The 26,175-nt window shown below is 35.3% G+C and overlaps 4 protein-coding genes across 5 annotated transcripts; 3 read left to right on the forward strand and 1 right to left on the reverse strand.

Moving 5' to 3' along the window:
* Nucleotides 1-247: 247 nt before the first annotated feature.
* LOC8281856 (CSC1-like protein At1g69450) lies at nucleotides 248-10,074 on the reverse strand. 2 transcript variants are annotated; one of them, XM_002522442.4, is made up of 12 exons: nucleotides 9,685-10,074; nucleotides 8,782-9,119; nucleotides 8,005-8,160; nucleotides 7,253-7,316; nucleotides 6,767-6,976; nucleotides 5,773-5,952; nucleotides 4,840-5,138; nucleotides 3,749-4,025; nucleotides 3,088-3,360; nucleotides 2,264-2,497; nucleotides 1,977-2,142; nucleotides 248-889 (listed from the first exon to the last, which is right to left on the reverse strand). In XM_002522442.4, exons 2-11 carry the CDS (start codon nucleotides 9,060-9,062, stop codon nucleotides 1,984-1,986), a joined length of 2,133 nt encoding a protein of 710 aa, XP_002522488.2. In that variant the 5' UTR covers nucleotides 9,063-9,119; nucleotides 9,685-10,074; the 3' UTR covers nucleotides 248-889; nucleotides 1,977-1,983. The 2 variants fall into 2 exon arrangements, with proteins under 2 accessions (XP_002522488.2, XP_048234251.1); XM_048378294.1 differs by lacking the exon at nucleotides 8,005-8,160.
* A 2,405-nt stretch (nucleotides 10,075-12,479) lies between these two features.
* LOC8281855 lies at nucleotides 12,480-13,726 on the forward strand. Its single transcript, XM_002522441.4, has 2 exons — nucleotides 12,480-13,260; nucleotides 13,464-13,726. The coding sequence occupies exons 1-2, from the start codon at nucleotides 12,784-12,786 to the stop codon at nucleotides 13,548-13,550; spliced, it is 564 nt and encodes a 187-aa protein (XP_002522487.1). The 5' UTR covers nucleotides 12,480-12,783; the 3' UTR covers nucleotides 13,551-13,726.
* A 1,456-nt stretch (nucleotides 13,727-15,182) lies between these two features.
* On the forward strand, nucleotides 15,183-18,626 carry LOC8281854 (26S proteasome non-ATPase regulatory subunit 11 homolog). Its single transcript, XM_002522440.4, has 2 exons — nucleotides 15,183-15,342; nucleotides 17,035-18,626. The coding sequence occupies exon 2, from the start codon at nucleotides 17,059-17,061 to the stop codon at nucleotides 18,325-18,327; it is 1,269 nt and encodes a 422-aa protein (XP_002522486.1). The 5' UTR covers nucleotides 15,183-15,342; nucleotides 17,035-17,058; the 3' UTR covers nucleotides 18,328-18,626.
* A 900-nt stretch (nucleotides 18,627-19,526) lies between these two features.
* On the forward strand, nucleotides 19,527-25,968 carry LOC8281853 (ARF guanine-nucleotide exchange factor GNOM). Its single transcript, XM_002522439.4, has 3 exons — nucleotides 19,527-19,683; nucleotides 20,305-21,139; nucleotides 21,816-25,968. The coding sequence occupies exons 2-3, from the start codon at nucleotides 20,405-20,407 to the stop codon at nucleotides 25,491-25,493; spliced, it is 4,413 nt and encodes a 1,470-aa protein (XP_002522485.2). The 5' UTR covers nucleotides 19,527-19,683; nucleotides 20,305-20,404; the 3' UTR covers nucleotides 25,494-25,968.
* Nucleotides 25,969-26,175: the final 207 nt, after the last annotated feature.

The following is a 26,175-nucleotide window of genomic DNA, read 5'->3' on the forward strand; positions in this document are numbered from 1 at the left end:
TTAGCTTCTTTTGCTTCGTGGGGCAATGATAAAGATGTTAATTAAGTAAAGTTTAAAAGTAATTCTCGAGCAGCATTGTAAAAAACCAATCTGGTTGAAGGGACAAGAATCATATAAGTACAAACTGCGTTTGTTCCAAAGCGCTGAGTTTTTAACCTTTCCAGCTTCGATCTTCGTTGTTTTCAACACAAGACAAATACACCAAACCATCAACTTCATAAGAGAAGGGGAATTCACAGAGTAGAGCTACAGAAATCTTTCTTTCTTTCTTTATTATTTTTTCTTTTTTAAGGTAAAGATGCTTAATATTGCATAGCAATGAAAATATTAAAACTCAAAATTACATGTAGTATCACTGACCTACTCAATAGCCCATGTTCGATAAGCTCATAAGAAAATAAGGAATGTTCTGGCTCTTTTGTTCTTACTCTTAGGTGTGTTTCACTCCCAGTACACGAACAAGCTTATCAGTATGCACGAATCAGTCAGTTGGGTGACGGATGGATTCTTGTTTTCTAGTGCAGCTACTCTTGGTTTTAAAGTTCAAAACATCACTTCTGCCTTCATCTTTCTCAAAGAAAAACAAAAGCAAAGAAATAACAAAGAGAAAAAGATGAGAGAAAGTAAAGTCTATCCACCACTGACAATGTTTTCTCTGCACCTCTACTGTTCTCTGCTTTCTTACCCACGAGCGTTCTCTGCTGCGGAGGTCAGCGGTCCACTTGTCTCTTTCTACATTCGGTTTCCAGTCCTTTTGCATTGGTGACAACAAATCTTTGTGTAATTTCTTTCCAAAGTCCCAGCATATCATTTATGTTTCAATAGAGGGACCGTATCAATTATGTTTCAATACATAGGGACTACTTCACCATACATACAATGGAGGGTTCTGCAGATAAGGACACCATATGTTAGATATACATCAACAAACTTCATACTACAGAACTCATAAATTATTTCTAATGTCAATAAATTTCTAAGTGTACCCCATTCTTGTTATCACAAAACCTTTAAGCTAAGCATTCTTACATTCAGATTAATAAAAGCCTTCCCTTCCCTTGACTCTTATCTTTTTCCCCTCTCATATTGAAAGCAGGGAAGGATGTGAAATTAGATGCAGCAAATTACAAAACTTGATAGAGTACCCCACATTGTTAAAGCAAACAACTGTGAAAGTACTTATAAGTGCTAAGATCCAACCAACTAGGTGACTAGTTTTAGTCATTTTGGTAATAGTGGGATCCAAGCTCAATAAAATCCAATTTCTATTAAATCAAATTATCATTAATGAGTTCTATACCCTACTTATTTGTCCACACTTTACTCCCAAACAATTCAGGGAAAGGCCAAAAGCAGAGACAAAGCCAGCTTAATTCTCCGACTGATATTCCTCCAATATGTTTTTTGTGCTGTATCTTTACTACCTAGAGACCACCACCTATGAACCATGATATTTAACACAGCCCGTTTATGTAATTATTTGATTTTTATGACACTCAAAATGCGAGCCACAAAGCATTCAGATGGTAGTATAATGCAAGGTCTTCTAGAACTAGAACCTAACAATTAAAAATGTGTGAAAGAACTATGTTATCACAAAAACATTCATCTCCATGCTTATCAAGCTTTAGAATAACAATAAGGACAAAGCTCTATGAAGTGTGTCCTCTGATCATGCCCTACAAAATGAGCACTCATAATGGCAAAAACATAACAGCAGTGCACCAATGTTTTATTTCACAACAAGGATGCACTAAGATCAGTTCATGTACCAATGGGGTATGCTAATAAAATTGGAGTTGATTACATGCTTGCATTTACTAATATATCGAGGTTACATGCCAATATAACTCTTAAAATAAGAACCACAACAAACAGATATCCATTTAAAAGAAATGGAAATTACTCATCAAAATGGCAATGATAATAGAAGTGCCAAGTATGAGTCACAAAATACAATATAAATACGGTCATACCTCAGGTTCAAACAGCAGATGATAGGAGGGGACTATGAAGACCATCACCAGTGGCAGAGTACTGAATCGGCATTAAAGCTGGGTCTTGATATGCAGTGACCAATTTATCAAAAAATTCATGCATTGCAGGGTCATTCTCCTCCTCCCTGTCCTTTTTTATCAAAACCTGAAAACAGAAATTCACCCAAGTCAACCATGGGGAGGATCTCTTAAGCCAGCACAGGAAAGAAATCTATTATCCCCTTGGGCGTAGGATACAAAGAGTTTGGTATGAATTATGAACATACCTCAGCAGAGTAAGCAATAAAAATCGGTAGAAAGCGTTTTCGGCAGTACTCATTAAAGAGGAGTGTGAGGACTGGAAGAGGAAAAATTAAGGTTGACGCAGTAGAGAGCTTCTTTAATGTGAAGATTCCTATAGCAATGGCATGCATGAGTACCAAAGAGAATATCATCGAGTTGTGCACAATAGGCCAAAACTTCCCTGCTGTCTCATACTTTGGGGCATATACATTCATGAACTGTATGATACAGTTTCAGAGCATTAGATATATTTGAAAACTTGCAAGGACAGAGTAAAGATCTTTACAACTAAAGTGACGTAGAGTAGTGATAAAAGAGCTTGCCCTTTTAATGACTTGAAAATCAATGATCCGGTAAAATGATTTAGTTCTACAAAAATTGAACATAGTCATGCAAATTGAAGCATGTTTTCACAGATGAATTCACATTCAACATTAACCCTATTCCTGCATGTGTTATGAAGTAATGAACTAAGATTGCTGTATCTGTCAAAGTGCAGTTCCACGATGATACACTCACTTACCAATGTACAGTAAAAAAAATTTAACTGCGTTCATATTTTCCTATTTCCAGGTAAATGTTGCATTTGGCAGATAAATAGACCTATGCACCTTAGTGTACTTTTACCACTCTAAATCATCTTTTCTAATGGCAGTTATGTTAGTCATGTTGTATATATATAAAGATACAGAACCTGACCTAAAAACATAATAACAACAGAAGAGTCTATATTAATATGCCGCATTTGTAATATGCAAAAGTATAAATAGCACCTTAAAAAATTTAAAGAGCGAGGAAAGATGCAAACCTGATTACGGAAGATGATGTATGCAAGACATAGGTACACAAGGAGGAAGGGCAAAATTAGTGGAGCTAGGAAGAAATAAGTGATACCGAGAAGTCCAAAGAAAAGAATTCTTGGTATGTCTTTGTGATAAGCAATAGATGGAACTTCAAGTTCATCATCTGGATTTTTACAACATCTAGTTGCTAGAGAGCAAATAAGAGGGATTATGCGAAAGAGTTCTGACGAAGTGCTTGTCCATCCAGATGTAACAACATAAGCCACGAAAAAAGATGCCTACATATAAAAAGAAAAAAAAGCTTATGGTTCACTTCACCAAACTGGTTTGCATAAAGAATCTTCAATAAACGGTGCTTGTCAGAAGTAATCCTGATTCACTTTACCAAACTCTAAGCATAAGCAAATTAAATTATATTGAAGATTCTTTCTTTTAGAGGTTTATAATACGTAGATATTTTAGTTCCCAATCATATCTATCATGTAATTAGACATTTATATCTTCAATCTTTAAATTCCTGAATATATCCCAAACATTTATGACTAACAATTTTTTCCAACATCTAGTAGAGATGTTTACAAAGAAAAGTAAAATAATTTATTTTAATTAACTAAGCAGGTAGAAACATGATAGCACAGCCAACTTGCTCAGATATTCTGTCCTCACCTGTGCAGGAACAGAGACAGCCAGCTTTGCAGGAATATTCTTGGGATCAAGAAAGATGTTCACCTGATATAACACTGACCCCGAAAACACAGTTGCAAAAAAGATGTTCCATATAGTGAACCAGAGTACTTTGTTACATGCACTCTTTTCAATATCACTATGGGAAATGTAACCTTGAATGGAGGAAAGGAACTCCATGATTGGAGGCACAATCTTTAGAAACAACTGAAGAATTAGACTGGGAAGATATCCTGTGATTACCTGACTAACAAATGTACTGCAAACAAAATACACGAAGTTTAGCACTCCTGTATCATTACAGAGATAACAATCATAATAGAAAAAAGATATGAATATATATATATGTACATATATCTTCTACAAAACTTTGTTACTGTGTCAGCAAGCTAGCATTTTGTTGTTTTATTTACTACGTAATAGATATTGCTGTAAGACCACATTATGCATCATCTCGATGACAAGTGTTAAAGAATGGTAATCTTTCCTAAGCCTGAAATAATCGAAAGTTTAAGAACTAATATTGTTCATATTCGATTCAAAATGTGCATCATGTGATAATGTGGGCTGTTTACAAATCTTCTAACTTCTAATAATTTATCTATACAATAAAATGAGTTCTGTGTCACATGCTTTAAATATTATGAAACAAAGATTCTATCAGAAGGTGACCAATAAATACTGGTACCATATAACACCCAATGTCGCATTAATCAATTAAAGAATGCAGTTCATTCAAAGCTATAGATTCGCGCAGAAAAGGAGAAGCTCTAGAAATAACTATATTCAAACTGAGCAACTTTTTCTATAAAAATCTATCTTGCTAACCATCCTTATAACTTATGATTAGGGTAACTTAATGCAAGATTGCAAAGCCAGCTTGCATTTTCCTAACAGAATATTGGATAGACTAGAGGTGAATAACTCAGAAATAACCAAACTTCTAGACACTTCATTGGCTAACAGTACAAAATGACAGCTTTAATTACTATCAGAGAGAAGCATAGGGCATAAGGATGAAAAAGATAAGAGTTGAAACTAATAAAAATGCCAATGTGAAGGTCAGTACTCACATGGTTAGAATGCTTTTCAAGAATGGAAACCAAATCTCCAACTGACTTAGGTTAGTAAGACCTTGCACAACTACAACAGGAATGAGGAATAAAATTGTTAGAAGAATACAAGCAACTACAACCACAAGCTTAGAAATCCATCTTCGCATGAACGACGAGGAGAAAAAAGGCCAATAAACATCGTCTGGTTCAGGGGCTTGCTCGGTGACCCACTGCGTAGGGTTAACTGATTGTTGCAAATGGAAAGCAACTGCAGCACCATAGCGAGATTTGAAGGATACAAAGGCAGCTCGGGTTTCCTTTTGCACAGAGAAGACATTCAGATTAATCCAATGAACTAAATAACATTTCAAAAATGGCAAATCTAAAGAACCTGATTAAAATGCCAAATAATCAATTCAACCATGGAAGCTATAAGAAGAATATGCATTCTGGAAATCAGCTCAAGTATTTCATAACACCTTATGCCCTGAGATAAATAAGCTGAAAACAAAAAGAAAAAAAAAATCTAATCATGACATAATGGCAACTACCATAAGAATAAAGCACTATTTTTCTGAAAATGAAAGTATAAATAGGTCCCAAGCAAAAGAGATCAAAAGCAAGCATTCAACAAGCACATGCATGTTTTCTGTCTAGATGAAAATGGGTAGCCCTCTGACTCACATGCGTGTACAAGTTCTCTTTTATTATAGAAGCTTTGGACATTAAGCATAGATAATACAAATACCCAATTTACATATCGCCACAACTGGATGACATTAAATTTTATGAAGTGCTATGCATACAAAAATTATACATGACGCAATTCAACATTTCATGAATATCCCTTTGAATTGTTGAACAATATTTTAAGACAAAAGTCACAGAACATGCAAGGAAAACAAAAAAGATTACTGTAAGGATAAAAGAAATGAAAGGAGCAACATATACCTCTCCAAACGACAAATCAGATTGCTCCAATTTGACATTCTGCTCTACGTCTTCCAACTTCTTCTCATAATGATCCACAAGATCAACATTTTCTCCAAACAATCCAATACGTCTATACTTCTGGTGAGAAGGCTCTGATTGCAAGTGAAGAAGCCTTGTATACAGCTTCTTTGCTTCAGTCTACAAGAAAAAAATAAGGGAGGATGAGAAGCAATCTAAAGAAAGTTGCCTCTTACATTACATTTACTGGTTTTCTGATTCTAAAAAAGTTCATAAGATGGAACTAGTGTGTTTCTTTATTTTGTGGCATATTTCATGTTTCCTACAAAGAAAGTGATTTATCAATTCGAAATGTCAACACTTCTGCTAGTTGGTGCTATTATATTCTGGATTAGGTGACCTATTTTTCTACCAACATAGAGAAGAACAAAATAGCCATGTTACAAAGGCTGAATAGCTTCTCTGGAAATTCAATTTCAAGTTTAAAGTTTTTATTTGTGGAGACATTGTGCGAAACTCATGACACCCAATAAAAATGACTAGTTAGGGTAAAAATTGGATTAATTGGTTCTTGAGAAATACCAATTCTCATCCTGAACTCTCACATAATGATAAGAAGATCATTATAGCTCCACATGCAAAATCATTTTATAGCTCCACCAATCTTTTTCTTCAATTTCTGCAACTTGCTAAGCAGCTTCTCTCCTATCATTTCTGTAACAGATACCTGGTTCTCATAATCATAATTTTGTAGCTAAACTCTCATTCTACAAACTCAACTTTTAAACATGTGGAAAAGTATTTCAGCAACTCTCCCTCGCAAAACAACCCATGTACATTAAAAACCAAGGCTTCTCTGCATTAAGCGCATAGCAGTGCATTACATTGGAAGAACTACATGATATTGTCAACAGCTTAAATATGTAAAACAAGGCCAAAAGGAGAAAAGGAATCATGGGGGTGGGGGGGTGGGTGGGAAGGAAATTTAACTTACTACGAGACTCCGAAGGTTGCTACTTCGACGAACAACCATATGTGAGAGATAAGTAGTGGGGTGATACTCTGTGAAGAACCTCTCAACGGTTTCGCTGATGCTGCTGCCAACTGAAACGGGGATACCACGAACTAAGATGGTGAACTGATGTGGCTGAGGTTTGGATGAATAAAAATAAGCAATCCTTTTTGAAGATATATATTTGTATTCCTGCAGAATCAAGTATTACTCAGAACTATTTCTTATGTTGAGCAGTGCTCCATCAGTACATTTATACCAAAATTAAAGCAAATAACAATTAGCTCCTCCACATATATTTTTCCTTTCCACAACAACAATGATAAATCTACCAAAGAAACATAAACCTAATGTCATCCAGCCAGCTAAAAGGCAAACTTGCAATTCTATTAATATGCAAAAGGAGTTGGAGGTAGTCCAATGAAAGTATATATAAAATAAGCAAAAACTGTATAGAAATTGACTTACATTGTAGAGGAGGTAACAGATGAAAATAGAGATCATATACACAGCACAGAAGTGCATCCATAACCTGCCAAAATGACCAAAATGCATGAATTTTTCCTTTTACTAAAATCAGCCACGCACTCAGATATCCTAAAACATCATGAAGGTTATGAGCTCAGCTTTTCATTTTTAAGAATTATTCTTGTTACAGTTTTTTCAAGAAAACAAATGCTTAAAATCTCAGTTGAGCAGCCTTAACAAAGCCTAGAACCAGCCAAGACCTCTTAGAATGGAGAAATAGATTATACAATTGACCTAAACGAGTCAAATAGAGATATATGAGTTAGATATTACATATGACTAGTATTAAGAATTAAATAGTACCATGAGAACCAAAAGAATCAAATTGGTATTCTATACCATCGAAGGCTTGATGCTGTCGCTTAAAACTGTATATGACATTAATTTAGGACCGAGCGCAGTCAATTACAAAGGTGCAACAAGGTGAGAAAACTGTCTGAGAAGTAATGAAGGACATCCATTAAGACTGAGGTTTCAGACAAGGTTTGCTACAAAATATGAGAGGTGAGCTTAAGTTTCAGTTTTACTGTGAGGGCAGGTGGATTGTGAGTGAGGATTGCAGACATTAAAAATGAGTTACAAAGAAATTCTTATGAATAAAAAAGTACTCTTAGAACAGTTCCCATTCTAAGGCAAATTGACTCTAAAACCGTACGTTTTTGTTAAAATCTAATTGTGAAGATGGAAATTACCATTTTGAGCCATAATTTACATTTGAAATGGTAAACACGTCCAAAGAATTACTCGATAAATCTGCAAAGTCAATTTTTTGAAGCTGGGTTCCCAAGCAGTTCACTGGAAGAAGAACAAAGATCCCTATTATCCCAGCGAATGAAAATACTTTCAAACTGCATTATTAAGATATAACAAAGAGCATGAATTTGTATTCAGACGAAACAAGAAAACATATACAAATGTACCAAAATTAAGACAATAGCAAAAACTGATGCAGCGTAATACATTGTGCACTGATGTAAATGTATACACACTGTGCAAATACACACGCACATATAACAAACATGGATGATAAACTATGAGCTAGTCAGTAGTACCATTAAAACTGTGAATTGTGAAAATGACCTCACTGTCCTGTCAAAGGAAACAAGTGCTTGCCTGGACTGTAATGCACCAATATAGGAAGCCCAGAATTCTTTTCATATAATTAACTCTACCAGTTCATTTCTCATCTCGTAAGGCCAAAGAAAATAGAGTTAAGACAGCATGAATGCAGGGAATACTAGCTCATTCTCAACACTGAAGTGAATTATCTACAGAACTGCAGGAATATACTACAGAGCGCCAAAAAAATTTTACATCCAAAATTTGCATATCTAGAGATGTTAATTGATGCAGCTTCTCCCTATCCCAATCTAAGGAAAGAAAAAAGACTATATGTCAATGCAGAATGGAGGCATCCTTTGTTGGCAAAGTAAACTTTTCTTTCTTTTTTCAAAGAGGACCAAAAGTACCTGAAAGTAATAAGTCGCATGAAAACCACAGCGTCTAAGCCTGAGGATGATAATATGTCCTCTTCAGATAACTTCCACGCTTTACTAATCCACCCAGGAGAAGGTATTAACCTTTCTAGGTTGAAACGACTTCTCCGTTTAGAATTACCTTCGGCCAGCAACCGCGGCGCATAAACTTCATAATTACTCGGTTGCTTCCTCAATATGGAGTAAAATACAAAGAATAGAACACAGAGACCAGAATTTATTCCCAGAGACGTTAGAAGAGCAGAGACGAGCATTTTGTCAATGCAATCTCGATACTAACTTGCAAAGAAGCTTGACCATCAACTCCTCAACTGTATCCAAGCACAAGGAAAATTACTTGTTAATGAAATAATTTCTTAAAAACATAACCAGCATTAGAAAGTATAACACTCCTCAAAACCTTAAACAAACACAAGCATGCCATACGTGTGAAGTAAGCTACAGCTGAAAAAACCAACACCCCAACCACAATATTTGAAAAAGAAAAAAAAGAAGAAGCATAATTACAAGCACAAGTCATCATATGATTACGAAAATCACAAATTCTGTTTTAACAACCCAGACTAGTTTAGTATCATGTCAACCGTTTGAAATGATCATCTCAGCCATTTGAAAAGAAATGATTGTTTTGATCAATTAAAGTTAGAATCAAATTTGTCTTAAACGCGATGTAACTTCCACCAGAATTTGAACAATTTGAAAAATAATCAAGACATTTCTGATGTCAAAAGCAGAGTTGTAGACTGTTCTATGCTTTTTTTCTTTCCATTATAAGCTGGATAAGCACAAATGAATATGAAGTAGAAAACCAAACCACAAAATCAAGAGCAGAAGCTGCAGAGAGATTGAGCTAACGAAACAAATAAACAAACAAACCTGGAGTAGTTTTGATCTTGCTGGAGAAGCGAAGGCGAATGGTTTATTGTTAACAATTTAATTGAACAGTGTAAACAGAGTTTAGCATTTCGCGCTTCACAGTGGTAGAATTGTGCGAGCAGTGTGAACTGTGAAAAATGGGGAAGCTTCTTCTTCCATAAATCCATTTGCTTTGCTTGCTGAACTGAATTACCATAAATACCCCTCTTAACATGTTTTTGTACGGAAACGAACAGTATAATGGAGGGATATTCTGGGATTTTGAGAAGAAATGACGGAGGCAGTTATAAGTCAACGGCCATATGTTCAATGGCGGTCGCTTAAACTACCGGTCAAGACTCGAACACTGTCGTCATCCAGCATTCAAACGATAACTACCAATACCATTACCAAGTTAGTTGATTGCATAGACGACAGCATTAGCAAAAACAATTTGTTATTAATAAAATTAATCAAGAGAAAAGGTTGATATTCTGGTGTGCACGTTAGTTTTATTAGTTAATTTCGTGTAAGATATTCGCATCTAATCTAATCAAAATTTTTAATATGAAAGAATTCTAACTGGCTCGGTCATTCATAACTCAGGTAAAGAGACAGTTTTACTTTTTGCAGCTGAATTTTTAGTATTAAAATAAAAAAGATATATCTATTTATAAATTCTGATAAAAAAATTATATTGTATTCTAATTTATAAGCATTCAATTATTTTTATTTTGGTCGTTTATATTGGATAATATAAATCCAAAATTTATAATTTATAAAGTTATTTTTTATCATTAAATGATATCTAAAAAATTATTAATCCGAAAAGATCAATTTAATAGTTAAGTGACAGTATTATAAATTTATATTGTTAGACATAAATAATATAATAATAATCACTAAAGAAAAAAGAATTATTAAACTTTTATAAATTATAATTTTTAACAGTAAAACATCCTTCTTATAATGATTTATTTTTTTATATGAAAGGCAACACATATTTAAAACAACTTGATATCTTTTTATTCTTATCTCTTCAACTAATTATTTATATAGATATTTTTTTAACATTTTTTAAAACCTTAAATCTGTGAAGGAAGAAAAAAAAAAAGAACAGGGACCTTAATCAAAATTTGGACAACATTCGGTGAGAAATACGATAATAAAATTGTAAAGCCTGATTATTCTAGTGAATTTCTAAGATTGAGAATTGTGATGGAACTTGATTCGTCAATATTTCTCAAATAACGCACGTATTATTTTGATAGCTTATTTAATAATTTTGACACATTTGAGTTAATTTGTTTGTGTTTTACGTGTCAGGAATAGACCTAACATGTATCAAGAAAAGGGTGCCATAGTTGATGTATCCTACATCAACTAACTAATTAAACTTCTTATAAAATAATACTATTGGGACTATGACAAAAAATTTATTTTATAGAAATTATTCATTATTCATAAATAAATAATTTACTTATTTATAGATAAAATTTATTAATAGACAAAAAGTATAAAAATGTATTTGCTTTTATTAGAAAAATTGAATTAATTTTTTTTTCAACTGAACCTGTTAATTTTTATAAAATATCTAATTAACTCATAATGCTAGCCAAGCCCAAAGTATCATTAAGTGTAATTCCATTATCTTGAGAGCGCTCTGAATATTTTAAGGTCTTGCTTATGTTAGTTGAAGAAAAGAAAGTCATTTATTCTTTTTTATTTAATTTACATCGCAGCTCTTACAATCGTAGAACCTCCTTTTAGAATTAGTTTTTTTTTATGGAATGTATATTTTTATGGTTTTATTGTAAAATATATTGGAGATGGTAAGATGTGATCTAATTCAACAGTTTGCACTCACCCTCTACTTACATACAAGCGTTATGAAAAAGACGAAAATGTTGTTGTTATTTCATATGAGGAAAGAAGTTACTACTTTTTTATATAAATTAAAATTTTTAAATACTAATTGTGTAAAAATAAAGAAGAAGAAGTGGTTTTTTTTTCCCTCGCGCGACATAAGCGTGACTTTAAATAATTAAAGTAGTTATTATTTGCGCTCTCAAAATAATGAAACCCTACTTTTTATAAAAATCAATAGATTCAATTGAACCAAAAAATAGATAAAAATATTAATTAGATTTTTTTAATAAGTTGTTTTGCCTTATTAATATAAGAAGAATCTCATGTTTTAATTATTGTATATAATTTTGTATTCAAAATTTATATATGAGTTATAAATGAAAATAAAAGTTATATAATGTTAATATGTATTTATATATAATATCAAAAATTATCATTATATATATACACATAAAATTATATAATAAATTCAGTGGTAAAATCTTTATTGCTCTAGTTTACAAGATGCTTCAAATACACAGAATATTAAATAGTCATTAGTTTTACTTTCAGATTCTAAAATATTAGTATTATTTTTAAATCTTCCTCTTTTGTGGCTATTTATTTGAAAGGTGAAAAAAAAGATTTTAGATGTATATTTTGGCAAAGAGCGTAATTCAAAAGAAAAATGTTTAGAAAATAATATGTTAATATCACAAATTTCGTATATTCCTTCTATATCCATTTATTATTAATTTGTCTCATTTAGAATAATGATTTCTTATCAAAGGAATAAAAATAATCAGATTTTAGTTGGATTCTAGTATCAATTAGTACGAGACTTGATTTCGGATTTGAATCAGAGTTAATTAAAAAGGAAAAAGAATTTCTCAAACCAAGATTCCTGTTGCCATGTCCAAATGTTCATCCAAGGCTCCATATATATTCAGCAAAATCTAAAGATAATGCCTCTGAAGATAATGAGAACAAGTTAAATCTGTATCCATACAATTCAGTCAACTTCAGGCTCTCTCTCTAGATATTTATTTCTACTATTATCATATCTACTCATCCCTCCATGAATTTCCCAAAACACCATTAAATCACTTAAAAATAAAAGAGAGTTATCATTATCCATTCCAGATTGCAGAGTGCAGAGAACAGCACCATGTCAGGTTAATGACAAGATTTTCCCTCTCTTGGTTTCTTTCTTATTACACGCTCCAAATTTCAATTCTTAAACAGCATCGCTAATCGAGGAAGAAAAAAGAAATGGAAGGTGCGGAGGTCACTGAATCCTTAAACGAATGGCAGCAGATCAAACTCGAAACTGCTGCTGTTAAAAACAACAACAATAATCTTCCTCACCGTGACCTCTCTATTTTCCCTCCAATCAACCACGAAGGCCTCCAAGTTCCTCCACAGCCGCCACCACCACCACCGGACACTCAAACTGATCCTAGTGAGCCGAGTTCGACTACTGTGTGCAATAATGGAGAAGAAGGCGAAAAAGGGTTGCTGTCTGATTCAACTGGGAAGCGTTTGAAATTGAGGGTCGAGATTTTGAAGTCTTGGGTTGTTGCGATTGCAAACCGAGGTGATGTTAGAAGTGGATTTTGGTCATTCGGGTCAATAAGTGCAGTTGTGGCCGCGGCGGTGCTGATATATACCAGAGTGCAGAGGTGGCGTCAATGGATCCGGGAAAAGCGTGCTAATAGTTTGCTTCTTCTGATCAAAGAAAAAGACCAGGTCATATTAATTACTGATTCTATCTGTTTCGGATGTTAATGCAAATATCCTATTTTTCATTTTGCTCACAGCTATAAATCTTTAGGGCATATTACTTGAATTTGCGGTAAGAGAACACATTAGACAGATGCTTAAATTATGTTTGGAAGGGTGCTGCTATGCATATTTGTGTTAATTTTGGTATTTGGAAATGATTCTTGCAGAAGATTAGCCAACTGTTGCTTCAGATTGCGAATATGAATAAAACATTATCTACGCGGCGGAAAGTTCCAGTTATCCGAGTTGATTGAATGATCAGGACTTTCTCTGTGCAGGTGCTGCTAGATAGCATTATGATTATCTTCAATTTTAAGTCTCTGATATATTTATACACAGAGAGAGATTGATATATATGTATATATATATATACTGTGTATATTTAGATGATGCTTGTGCATTAAATTGGTGAGTTCACCAGTTTCTATAAGTTCTTGCGGTTGATTGTATTTGTAATTTGGCTAAGTTAATTGTCCCACATTTAAACTTAATCTAGATGTAGGAAGGAACAGCGGCTTGTAACTTGGGTTTATACAGCTCTCAATTCATTAGTTTGCCTCCAAAACACACTTTGGTACAACGAGCTAACGTTAATAAAAATAAGAATGCCAACTCTGAGTATAAATGAGATGGTACTGCTCTCTTTTAATTCAATCGTCTGCTAATTATACTCTTAAAACAGTATTTTATGAGCCCCAACAGTCTTATTATAAAGATTTTAAATTAATTATAACCAATTAACTTTATATTTATGTAGACAAAAGAATGCAAAGGGATTTATCAAAAACAATAAAAGTGCTGGGCTTATATGCGTCTTTCTTTTTAGTAACTAAATGATGCATGGAGGCATGCATCTGTTACTAGCGCTTCTTCGCTCCTGGGACTTTCTCCATTTTGTATGGAGATGTACTCTTTCTTTTTCTTCTTCTTCTTCTTTTTTTTCTTTAATTGTTCGATTCCTTTACGAGCATTCGTATAATTAATGAATACACTAATTACTCCCTTAAAATTACTTGAAAAGATAATGATTGAAGGCAAATGTTTCGAAAGAAAAAATATGTGTACAATGTCAATTCCTAAACACCTCATGTAGAAAAGATAATAGCATTTTTTCTATTATTTTTAATATCTCCATAAATAAAATTCAGATTATCACCATCTTATAACTAGCGATGACAAGTGATTAAAAATTATATAGACAACATTAAAACTAGAGATATATTTATTTTTTTGATTCATGTGAGGTCAACCGACAGTAAAATATACAAAAAAATAAAAGTACTCTATTACATTCCTCATAAAGAAAAATACTCACTTAATACAGAGAAAAAGAATATAATATATCTTCTATGGTCATTAAATGAGTATGAATCGATTGTCCATATTTTTTCGGTCTTATTTTATGAATGATCATATATGAATTCAAATAAGGTTGGATATTATCCCATTATTATTTTTTAAATAAAAGTAAAAATTATAAAATTAATATTATTTTTAGGAAATTTTTTGCCTATGCTTAGAGCTATATATCATACCAATAGATGATTGATACAAATTTATTAAATTTAAATGATGAAGTATGTATCAATCATCAAATACTAAAGTATAAAATACTCATACATACATACCATTTTTTTTATTAATTATGGTGTATATACAAAGTATAGGTAAGAATTTCTTTTATTTTTATATTTTTTGATTATTTTGGTTATTAACATAAAAATTCTAACTGAACTAATTGAATTATCTTATTTCACTAATCAAACCGAATTGGGTCTGTAAAAAATAAGACCAAATTAACTAAGTTTGTTGGGTTTAATGATTCGAGTTATGGGCTTTTGGAAAGACAAGGGACTACGGCCCAAAAGACATGCTTCAAAGGTTAGCCCGAGTCCTCTTCCTTTTGTTTCTTTCACTGCTCTTCTAGTTCTGCACTCTCGAGAAGTCGCCTTTATTATATTTCCTTCTCTCCAAGCAAAAGAACCCAAACAAGAGCAAACCATTCGATCTACTCCAGAAACATCTCCATCTTCCCTTCCGGCACCGGTACTTCCTATCGAATTGTTATTTTTCTTTTTCTTTTTTTGTTTTCTGCATTAACTTCTCCTATCAAGTTATTTTATCGCTCAGTATTGTTACTTTAATTTATTCTTTCACTTTTATTATTCGTACTCTTGAATTCTACAATGAGTTCTGTTTCTTTAAACTGAATATGGTAAAAATTGTATCCTGCAATTCTTTTAAAAACTTTTTTAGTCCCGTTCAATTTAGCTTCAGAGCTTATTGCTTCCTTTTGACTAAGAAATTTGTGACCATTACGCAAGTTAGGGATTCGGTAATTACAGCTTAGCAAATTATAGATTTTCTTGTGCTTTTTGTTTTTGTTTCTATTATATAATTGTTTATTATTTTCTATATTACGTATTTTTTTGAACACAACTGGGTTTAAATATGTGTTAATTGATATGTGTTTAGGACATGGCTGCCTGCCTAGTTATAATGCATGCAATCTTGATAGGTTTGTTATCGATTATTTGCCAACAAATATCTTGTTCATATTAAAGTTGTTGGGAGTTATGCTAATTGTGGTGTTAGAGTTACTCCTGTAAGCGCCTGCATTTTGAGGTCTAATGCAAGTTATTTGTCGATAGTATTGGTATTTAAATTGAAAGAAAAATTAAAAAGTAATGCCAAACAAATTAAAATGATTGATTGTTTACCATCAGTGGCTGTGAAAACTCAGTGCATTTACACCAAGCTAAGAGGTCTAATGGTCCATTGCTGAGGTGCCAACCAAATCATACTACTCTAGGCTTTATGGTGCTTGATACTTCTCCAGGAGATCCTCGCGCTGATGCACATTTTTAATATATTTAGTTGAGCATTTGGTATAATGCCTAGATCTAATGTCTCAATAGCCTTATGCCTTTATCTTTGGCTTCCTCCCTTGGCGATAAATTCGGGCTTGATTAACCATAAATAAGAGTCTTGGTTAAATCATTAGTTATCACCTGTTGGGATCAATCTTAATTTCATTGAAAAACACTAGTATTTTATTAGTAAGGATCTGTTTCCATGCATGATAAGTTCGAGAGAGAGGTATGATAAATTTGTTTCCTTCTAGTATGATTATTAAGGATCTGTTTCCTTTTAGTATGATAAGTTACTATCATAAGTCTTTGACTTGTTCCATTTCTGCTGACGTATTCGCTGATATGTCCCTTGTCATTTTAAGCAATGAGAATTCTTGTAACATATAACTACTCTCGAATGCTCCTGGTTGAGATATGAACTGCCTCATTAAATAAGTGGGCTCGGTTACAAGCTATATTTTTCTATCCATCATCAGATAAAAGAGAGAATGCACACTACAATTCATAGTTTAATCAATCTTTTTCTGTTATCTTTTTCTTGGATAGCTGAGCTCTTAGATTGATGTATAAGATCACTCCTTATGCAAAAGCTATTTTCTTATTCTTCCTTTCTTTGGCTCTGTTGTTAGTGGTGTTAGTGTAACAGAGACTTAATATTCTAACTTCACAGGCTGGTGCTGCAAAAGTTTTTAGGTTTTAATTTTAGCAAATACTTGCAAATTACTTGCCAATACAGTTTACGATTGCTTAGGGCCTTATTATTATCTATTAGTTTAGACAAGACATCTGCTTTTTTCCTTCTATTGTGCTTTTTTTAGTGCTTGATGCAGGGTGAGACATATCAAGTTTTGACCTTTTTTGGCAGGATTGACATTTCAAAACATTAACAATGTCTACGTCGTATCTTCCTGCAACTACCGATTCAATTGCTCTGGCTTTAGAAGCAAAAGCCCCATCTGAATCCATTTCTATCTATTACCGCATACTAGAGAATCCATCATCTTCTCCTGAATCCTTAAGGATTAAAGAGCAGGTTATCACAAATCTCTCAGATCTCCTAAGACAAGAAAACCGGGCCGAGGAGCTTCGAAGCCTTCTCACCCAATTAAGGCCTTTTTTTGCCTTGATTCCGAAGGCAAAAACTGCTAAAATTGTTCGTGGGATAATTGATGCAGTAGCTAAAATACCAGGCACATCTGAACTCCAGATCTCACTTTGCCAAGAAATGGTTAAGTGGACCCGTGATGAGAAGCGAACTTTTCTAAGGCAGAGGGTTGAAGCAAGGCTTGCAGCTCTTTTAATGGAAAGCAAGCAGTATTCAGAAGCATTAAGTCTCCTTTCTGGGTTAATCAAGGAGGTGAGACGATTGGATGATAAGCTTCTTCTTGTGGACATAGACTTGCTGGAGAGCAAGCTTCACTTTTCTCTAAGAAACCTCCCCAAAGCCAAGGCTGCACTCACTGCAGCAAGAACAGCAGCCAATGCAATTTATGTTCCTCCGGCTCAACAGGGTACTATAGATTTGCAGAGCGGGATCCTTCATGCAGAAGAGAAGGATTACAAAACTGCATACAGTTACTTCTTTGAAGCGTTTGAAGCTTTCAATGCTCTTGAAGATCCCCGAGCAGTCTTTAGCCTTAAATATATGTTACTGTGCAAGATTATGGTGAACCAAGCTGATGATGTTGCAGGAATAATATCATCCAAGGCAGGGCTACAATATGTCGGGCCTGAGCTGGATGCCATGAAAGCTGTTGCTGATGCTCATGCAAAACGTTCTCTAAAGCTCTTTGAGATCGCACTCAGGGATTTCAAGGCCCAATTGGAGGAAGATCCGATTGTTCACCGACACCTGTCTTCCCTCTACGACACATTGTTGGAGCAAAACCTCTGCAGGTTGATTGAGCCTTTCTCCAGGGTTGAAATTGCGCATATAGCTGATCTGATTGAACTCCGTGTAGATCATGTGGAGAAGAAACTGTCTCAAATGATTCTGGACAAGAAGTTTGCAGGGACTTTGGACCAGGGTGCTGGATGCCTTGTCATTTTTGATGATCCTAAAACAGATGCAATCTACCCGGCGACATTGGAGACAATCACCAATATTGGCAGGGTAGTTGATAGCCTGTATGTCAGATCAGCCAAAATAATGGCTTAAAGGTGTAAGACATAAAAGACAGTTGCTCTTCCTTCCAAAATGTCTCGTTGCAGTGATTGCTTGACAGAAGGGTTCATTTCCTCTTCTTCTTCTTCTGATTAAAGCTGAATATGTTATGGAGTAATATCTTATTTGAATTGAGTTCTTTCGGAGCAGGCTATTTGTCTTTAGACTGTTTACAGATCAGGCGGTGGTTTATGTTTTTGAGAAATGAACTTGGTTATTTTCTCTTTGTTAGTTTGTATTTCCTCCATCCATGATCAAGTATTAATATCCACACTTGTGGGAGCTTTAGATTACATTGATCATAAATGGTTTTGCTTTTACATGTGGTCAGAAATCTAAATCTTGAAAATTACTTTTCTTCGAAAGTAGTTTGGCAACAAAAGCAATTTATCAAAAATATAATCATTAATTTTACTGAAAAAATTTTTAAATTTAGTTTTTTTTCTTTAATGCTAAAAAGCAAACCTAAAGAAGTTAAAATAATCTCATGTCCATGTTTGTCAAATCTATTTATCTACTATGGATATGAATTTGATTTAGTGGCATGCAATATTGGGAATATATGATGGTTAATAGAATCAGTCAATCAATGGTAATAGATATTATCAATCAAATATTTATGGTTTGATTCAAGGATTTTTACGATTTGTTTATCTGAAATATACTTGTACATAATCTCCCTTGCTTGACTTGTGACTTCAAAATGCGTACGATAATATATATAAATACATATTCACAAAAAAAAAAAAAAAGAATAAAAGTAATATTTGAAATTTACATGACAGTAATTGATAATCATATCTTCAGAGTTCTCGATGTTCTTACTTGATTTTCTTTGGATACAACAATTTCTCCATTGATTTGGTAAAAGCTCAGTGGAAGGACCATTGATTCAACTCATCCCCACAATACTTAGATGTTCTTCTTTTTTTCTCTTCTAAAGTTACAAAATAGTTTTGATTTATCTGGAAAAATCTATTTATCATCAAATACTAACTTATATTTATGTCAAATATATAACTCTGATTTCGCACAAATAATACTTTTCTTGATCTACACAGCGATTCCCAATTTTCTATGTTTTCTTTTTTAAATGTCTTGCTAAAAAATGTTGAGTTGAAATGATAATGATTTTAAAAGATGCAAAAATAGAAAAAAGTAAAAAGTAAACCCCTGCTGACCAAGACTACTCCTCTAATTTTCTTTTGTTTAAAATTTTTAAAATTAATTTTCGTGTCATAGCAAAGTCCTCCTTTGCTTTCCTCGCTCACTCTCTCTCTTTTGGGACAGAGAAGAGAAAGAGAGAGAAGCAGCTCCTTTTACAGATCGCACTCTCTCGATCCAGCAAAGGTAGAGCCCATTGCTCTTGATTTACCTCATCTTTCAGTTCACTTCAATCCTCCTTTGCTTAATGCGCGCTCTAATTCTTTCTACATTGAACTCCCTGTTGCTTTTTTTCTTTTTTTTTTTTTCTTTTTCCTTTGATTCGATTGCAACTGCAAAATGTAACGATTAACTGAAAATCTGGATTCCATTTTAGTTTTAAATTTGGTCCTCTTATGATTAATTAAGAATTTTATTTTATTAGATCTGGTGCAGCCAGTTTTTTAGTTGACTGTGGTGATCTATTGTTTTCTCCTATTTCCTAACATTTTATTGGTGTGATTTACAGTCTGTTGATCGTAATCTAGTGTTATAGTCCTCTCGTGTGCATGTATGAAATGCATGCAACTAATGCTGTGCTTCTTTAAATTTTAATTTCAATTTTTATATTGTGTCGTATTGGATTACATTTTCCAATTAGGGTTTTATAATGATATTACTTTGTTGAATAGAGAATTCTTCCTCTACTGTATTTTGGATCCGGATAGTAAATTGGAGGGACTTATTCTGGCTTCTGATGCTTCTTTTGCTCTATTGTTGCACTTGTTTCATTGTTTATGGCTAATAAGCATTTTGTCAATTCTGAAGGGTATGTTTCAGCCAAGTTCTGGTGCCACCTCTGTTTAATAGCTGGTAGACGGTGATAGAATTCTGGTTGCTTACAAGTTGCAACCCATATTGTTCTGATATGGGTCGCTTAAAGCTGCAGCCAGGAATTAAGTCGATCGAGGAAGAACCTGAGGAGTGCGACTCTTCCTACTCTAACAAGGCTACTTTAGCATGCATGATAAATGCAGAAGTTGGTGCAGTTTTGGCAGTCATGAGGAGAAATGTTAGATGGGGAGGTCGTTATATGTCTGGTGATGATCAACTAGAGCACTCTTTGGTTCAGTCCTTGAAGTCATTGCGGAAGCAAATCTTCTCATGGCAGCACCCATGGCATACTATCAACCCTGCTGTGTACCTTCAGCCATTTTTGGATGTGATTCGATCCGATGAAACTGGTGCTCCAATCACTGGGGTCGCTTTGTCATCTGTTTACAAGATTTTAACTCTTGATGTTATTGATCAAAACACAGTAAATGTCGAAGATGCTATGCACTTGGTAGTTGATGCTGTCACAAGTTGCAGATTTGAGGTGACAGATCCTGCATCAGAAGAGGTAGTGCTGATGAAGATACTTCAGGTTCTTTTATCTTGTATGAAAAGTAAAGCATCAGTCACACTGAGTAATCAGCATGTCTGTACCATAGTCAATACTTGCTTCCGCATAGTTCACCAAGCAGGAAGTAAAGGAGAGTTGTTACAGCGGATTGCTCGGCACACGATGCACGAACTTGTTAGGTGTATATTTTCACACCTTCCGGATGTTGACAACACAGAACATGCACTGGTTAATGGAGTTAGTACTGTCAAACAGGAGGTAGAATTGCAGATTTCATTCTTGTTTAAAATTGCAATTTCTCCATGCTTCTTTTCCTTTCATTAGTTGTTGAGATGTGGCGAGAAAAAAAATAGGAGTTGGAGGAAAAATGCAAAAGGAAAAATAATTAAGTGATTTCTTGCCATGTAGTTGATTAATCAGTATAAAGGAATGAGTTAAAAAGACTCAATTTGGTCCTCCATGAAGGCTATTGGTTTGGAAATTTAGGACAAAAAAAGTTTTCTGTAATGGTCTTTCCTTGCACTTTTTCTTCTTTGGGTTACAATTATCTTAGTGATCTTCGTGGTTTCATATTTGTGTTCTATACTCTTTTACGCTTCCTTGGAGTATCACTTAATCAATGTGGAAGGTGGGCACTGCATTGAGTTCCATTGTCTGGCATCTCATCAATGATGCCTAGAGTGATCTACCATGTCATATCAAAATTTATCTTGTACTGTCGTGCCAAAAGAATTAATGATAAATTGGGATGTAAATTTAGGTCTTAATGTTTATTTAGTGCCATATTATGTGGAACGTAGCGCAGAAATGATCTATTAGTACCTTATACAAATCTAATTTTTGGATTAAACTGTGGAGGATAACGAGGTTTCATATCATACAACTTGCATGTGTTTGTTCTTCTCGAAATATCTAATGCCTTCTTTCTTTGCAGATTGGTGGTATGGATAATGATTACACTTTTGTGAACAAACAGTCAGAAAATGGCAACAGTAGTTCTGAATTGGATGGTCAAACATCTTCTGTGAGCTTTGGCTCTAGTGTTTCTACAGGTCTGGTGCCAACTGTTACAGAAGAAAATACAATTGGCGGTAGCGGAAAGGATGCCCTTCCGTATGATTTACACCTCATGACAGAACCATATGGTGTTCCCTGCATGGTCGAGATTTTCCACTTTCTGTGCTCTTTGTTAAATGTTGTTGAGCATATGGGAATGGGTCCTAGATCTAATACAATAGCATTTGATGAAGATGTACCTCTCTTTGCATTGGGATTAATTAATTCAGCTGTAGAATTGGGCGGGCCTTCTATTCGTCATCACCCCAGGTTATTGAGTTTGATTCAGGATGAATTATTTCGTAATCTTATGCAGTTTGGCTTGTCCATGAGCCCACTGATTCTCTCAATGGTTTGTAGTATTGTTCTCAATCTGTATCATCATCTAAGTACTGAACTCAAATTGCAGCTTGAGGCTTTTTTCGCTTGCGTGATTTTGAGACTTGCACAGAGCAGATATGGTGCTTCTTACCAGCAGCAAGAGGTTGCCATGGAGGCTCTCGTTGACTTCTGCAGGCAGAAAACATTTATGGTGGAGATGTATGCTAACTTAGATTGTGATATAACATGCAGTAATGTGTTTGAAGACCTGGCTAATCTGTTGTCGAAGAGTGCATTTCCAGTTAACTGCCCTTTGTCTGCAATGCACATTCTTGCTTTGGATGGTCTCATAGCTGTTATTCAGGGGATGGCTGAAAGGATAGGCAATGGATCAGTTAGTTCAGAGCAGGCTCCGGTGAACCTGGAGGAGTACATACCATTCTGGATGGTGAAGTGTGATGACTATGGCGATCCAGATCACTGGGTTCCATTTGTGCGCAGGAGAAAGTACATTAAGAGAAGATTGATGATTGGAGCTGATCACTTCAACCGTGACCCGAAGAAAGGCCTAGAATTTCTCCAAGGAACACATCTCTTACCTGACAAGCTTGATCCACAAAGTGTGGCCTGCTTTTTCAGGTACACTGCTGGGTTAGATAAGAATCTAGTTGGGGATTTCCTGGGAAATCATGATGAATTTTGCGTTCAGGTTCTTCATGAATTTGCTGGGACTTTTGATTTCCAAGGTATGAATCTGGATACTGCTCTGCGGTTGTTCTTGGAGACTTTTAGGCTTCCTGGAGAATCTCAAAAAATACAAAGGGTTCTTGAGGCATTCTCCGAGAGATACTATGAGCAATCACCGCAGATTCTAGCTAATAAGGATGCTGCTCTTTTGTTATCTTATTCACTTATAATGCTCAACACAGATCAGCATAATGTACAGGTGAAGAAAAAGATGACAGAGGAGGATTTTATACGGAACAATAGGCATATTAATGGAGGCAATGACTTACCTCGAGAATTCTTGTCAGAATTGTACCACTCAATTTGCAGGAATGAGATCCGGACTACTCCAGAACAAGGAGCTGGTTTCCCTGAAATGACCCCGAGTCGGTGGATTGATCTAATGCTCAAATCCAAGAAAACTGCTCCTTTTATTGTATCTGATTCTAGAGCCTACCTTGATCATGATATGTTTGCAATAATGTCAGGTCCCACAATTGCGGCTATCTCAGTTGTGTTTGATCATGCTGAACATGAAGATGTTTACCAGACATGTATTGATGGTTTCTTAGCTGTTGCAAAAATTTCTGCTTGTCATCATCTTGAAGATGTATTGGATGATCTAGTCGTGTCTCTCTGTAAGTTCACAACTCTCCTGAATCCATCTTCTGTTGAGGAACCTGTGCTAGCCTTTGGTGATGACACAAAAGCCAGGATGGCAACTGTGACTGTTTTCACCATTGCAAACAGGTATGGTGATTATATTCGCACAGGCTGGAGAAATATTCTGGATTGCATCTTACGGTTGCACAAACTAGGTCTTCTTCCAGCACGTGTTGCCAGTGATGCTGCTGATGAATCAGAACTTTCTACTGAACCCGGTCAAGGGAAACCTATTACAAATTCTCTATCTTCAGTTCATATGCAATCTATGGGAACTCCTAGGAGATCTTCTGGATTGATGGGCCGGTTTAGTCAGCTCTTATCTCTTGACACTGAGGAGCCAAGATCACAACCTACTGAGCAACAACTTGCTGCTCATCAACGCACCCTTCAGACAATTCAAAAGTGCCATGTCGACAGCATATTTACTGAGAGCAAGTTCTTGCAAGCTGAATCTTTATTACAGCTCGCACGAGCTCTCATCTGGGCAGCAGGGCGACCCCAGAAAGGGAACAGCTCTCCAGAGGATGAAGATACTGCAGTTTTCTGCCTGGAGTTGTTGATTGCAATTACTCTGAATAACCGTGACAGGATTGTGCTATTATGGCAGGGTGTTTATGAGCACATAGCTAATATTGTTCAATCAACTGTAATGCCTTGTGCATTAGTAGAGAAGGCTGTGTTTGGACTCCTCCGGATTTGCCAGCGGTTGCTCCCCTATAAAGAGAACCTGGCTGATGAACTTTTGAGGTCCTTGCAACTTGTTTTGAAGCTTGATGCCCGTGTTGCTGATGCTTACTGTGAACAAATTACACAGGAAGTCAGTCGCCTTGTAAAGGCAAATGCTACGCATATCAGATCTTTAATGGGATGGCGTACAATTACATCCCTGCTTTCCATAACAGCTCGGCACCCTGAAGCTTCTGAAGCTGGATTTGATGCACTGCTGTACATTATGAGTGATGGAGCTCACTTGATGCCAGCCAACTATGTTCTTTGTGTTGATGCAGCAAGGCAGTTTGCAGAGTCTCGTGTGGCACAGGCAGAGAGGTCTGTACGTGCACTAGATCTTATGGCGGGTTCCGTTGATTGTTTGGCTCGGTGGTCTCATGAGGCTAAGGAAGCAATGGGGGAGGAGGAAGCTGCGAAATTGTTACAGGACATTGGGGAGATGTGGCTGAGGCTTGTACAGGGACTAAGAAAAGTTTGTTTGGATCAGAGAGAAGAGGTCAGAAACCATGCACTTTTGTCATTGCAGAAATGCTTGACAATAGTGGATGGGATCAATCTTCCACATGGTTTGTGGCTACAGTGTTTTGATCTGGTGATCTTTACAATGCTTGACGACTTGCTTGAAATTGCTCAGGGACACTCCCAAAAAGATTTCAGAAACATGGATGGTACACTAATTATTGCTGTAAAGCTCCTGTCAAGAGTGTTTTTACAGCTACTCCATGACCTTGCTCAGTTAACAACTTTCTGTAAGCTATGGCTGGGAGTGCTCAGCCGAATGGAGAAATATCTGAAGGTTAAAGTAAGAGGGAAAAAGAGCGAGAAGCTTCAGGAAGTAGTGCCTGAGCTTTTGAAGAACACCTTGCTTGCAATGAAGGCCGAGGGAGTGCTAGTTCAGAGGAGTGCCTTAGGTGGGGATAGCTTGTGGGAACTAACATGGCTGCATGTGAATAACATTGCTCCATCTTTACAATCTGAGGTGTTCCCAGATCAAGACTGGGAGCAGTCTCAGCACAAGCAGGGTGAAACAATTGGTAGTTTGGCATCTGATGGAACGGGTTCTGTTCCATCAAATGGATCAGTGGCTTCTGAAGGTTCTGGAATGGGAGGTTAAGGTTACAATGTTTCGTCATCCTGCTAATACACGTAGCCGAGGGATATTATCATATGCATTGAGCTGGTACATTTGATGTCCAGACACCAGAAGTGACAGGGTTAATGGTAGAGATTCACCAGCTCATGCTGTTGGAACCAAGTTGAATAGAAAAACGGGAATTCCGTTTGGAGGTGTAAAAGGTTCGGCTGGATTTGGTTGTCATCACCAAAATGTGGATTTCCCAGATGTTATATAGTTGTCTAGGATTATGTGTAGGTTAATTTTTGCATATGAATGGTTCAACCCCCATGATTGTGTATTTCTGGAATCTAGAAGGGAAGAATTGCTTCATCTACCGTTTAGGAAAATTTTAAGTCTATAAATTTGTATTAGCTTGCTCGCTAATGTACAGAAACAAAATTTTTGAGACTTATTATCTATCAAAATTAGGTTGTTCTGAACATGAAAAATGAAGTGTACGATTTTGGGTGGAGAAGAGTTCTGATTATGCCTTGGCATGTTTTAAAGCAAATTCTACCAATAACATGCTCACATTTTTGACAGATCAATTATGTTTTTCTGCTGAAGTATCTCGTTCCATACACACAGGAGACAGCAACTTGTTACCCGCCACCATTTGCATTTCAATTATATACAGTAATACAAGAACCAAAAATGGCAAAGGAACAAGAAATGCTGA

Source organism: Ricinus communis, chromosome 1 (genome assembly GCF_019578655.1).
Source record: "Ricinus communis isolate WT05 ecotype wild-type chromosome 1, ASM1957865v1, whole genome shotgun sequence".
Taxonomy (NCBI): domain Eukaryota; kingdom Viridiplantae; phylum Streptophyta; class Magnoliopsida; order Malpighiales; family Euphorbiaceae; genus Ricinus; species Ricinus communis.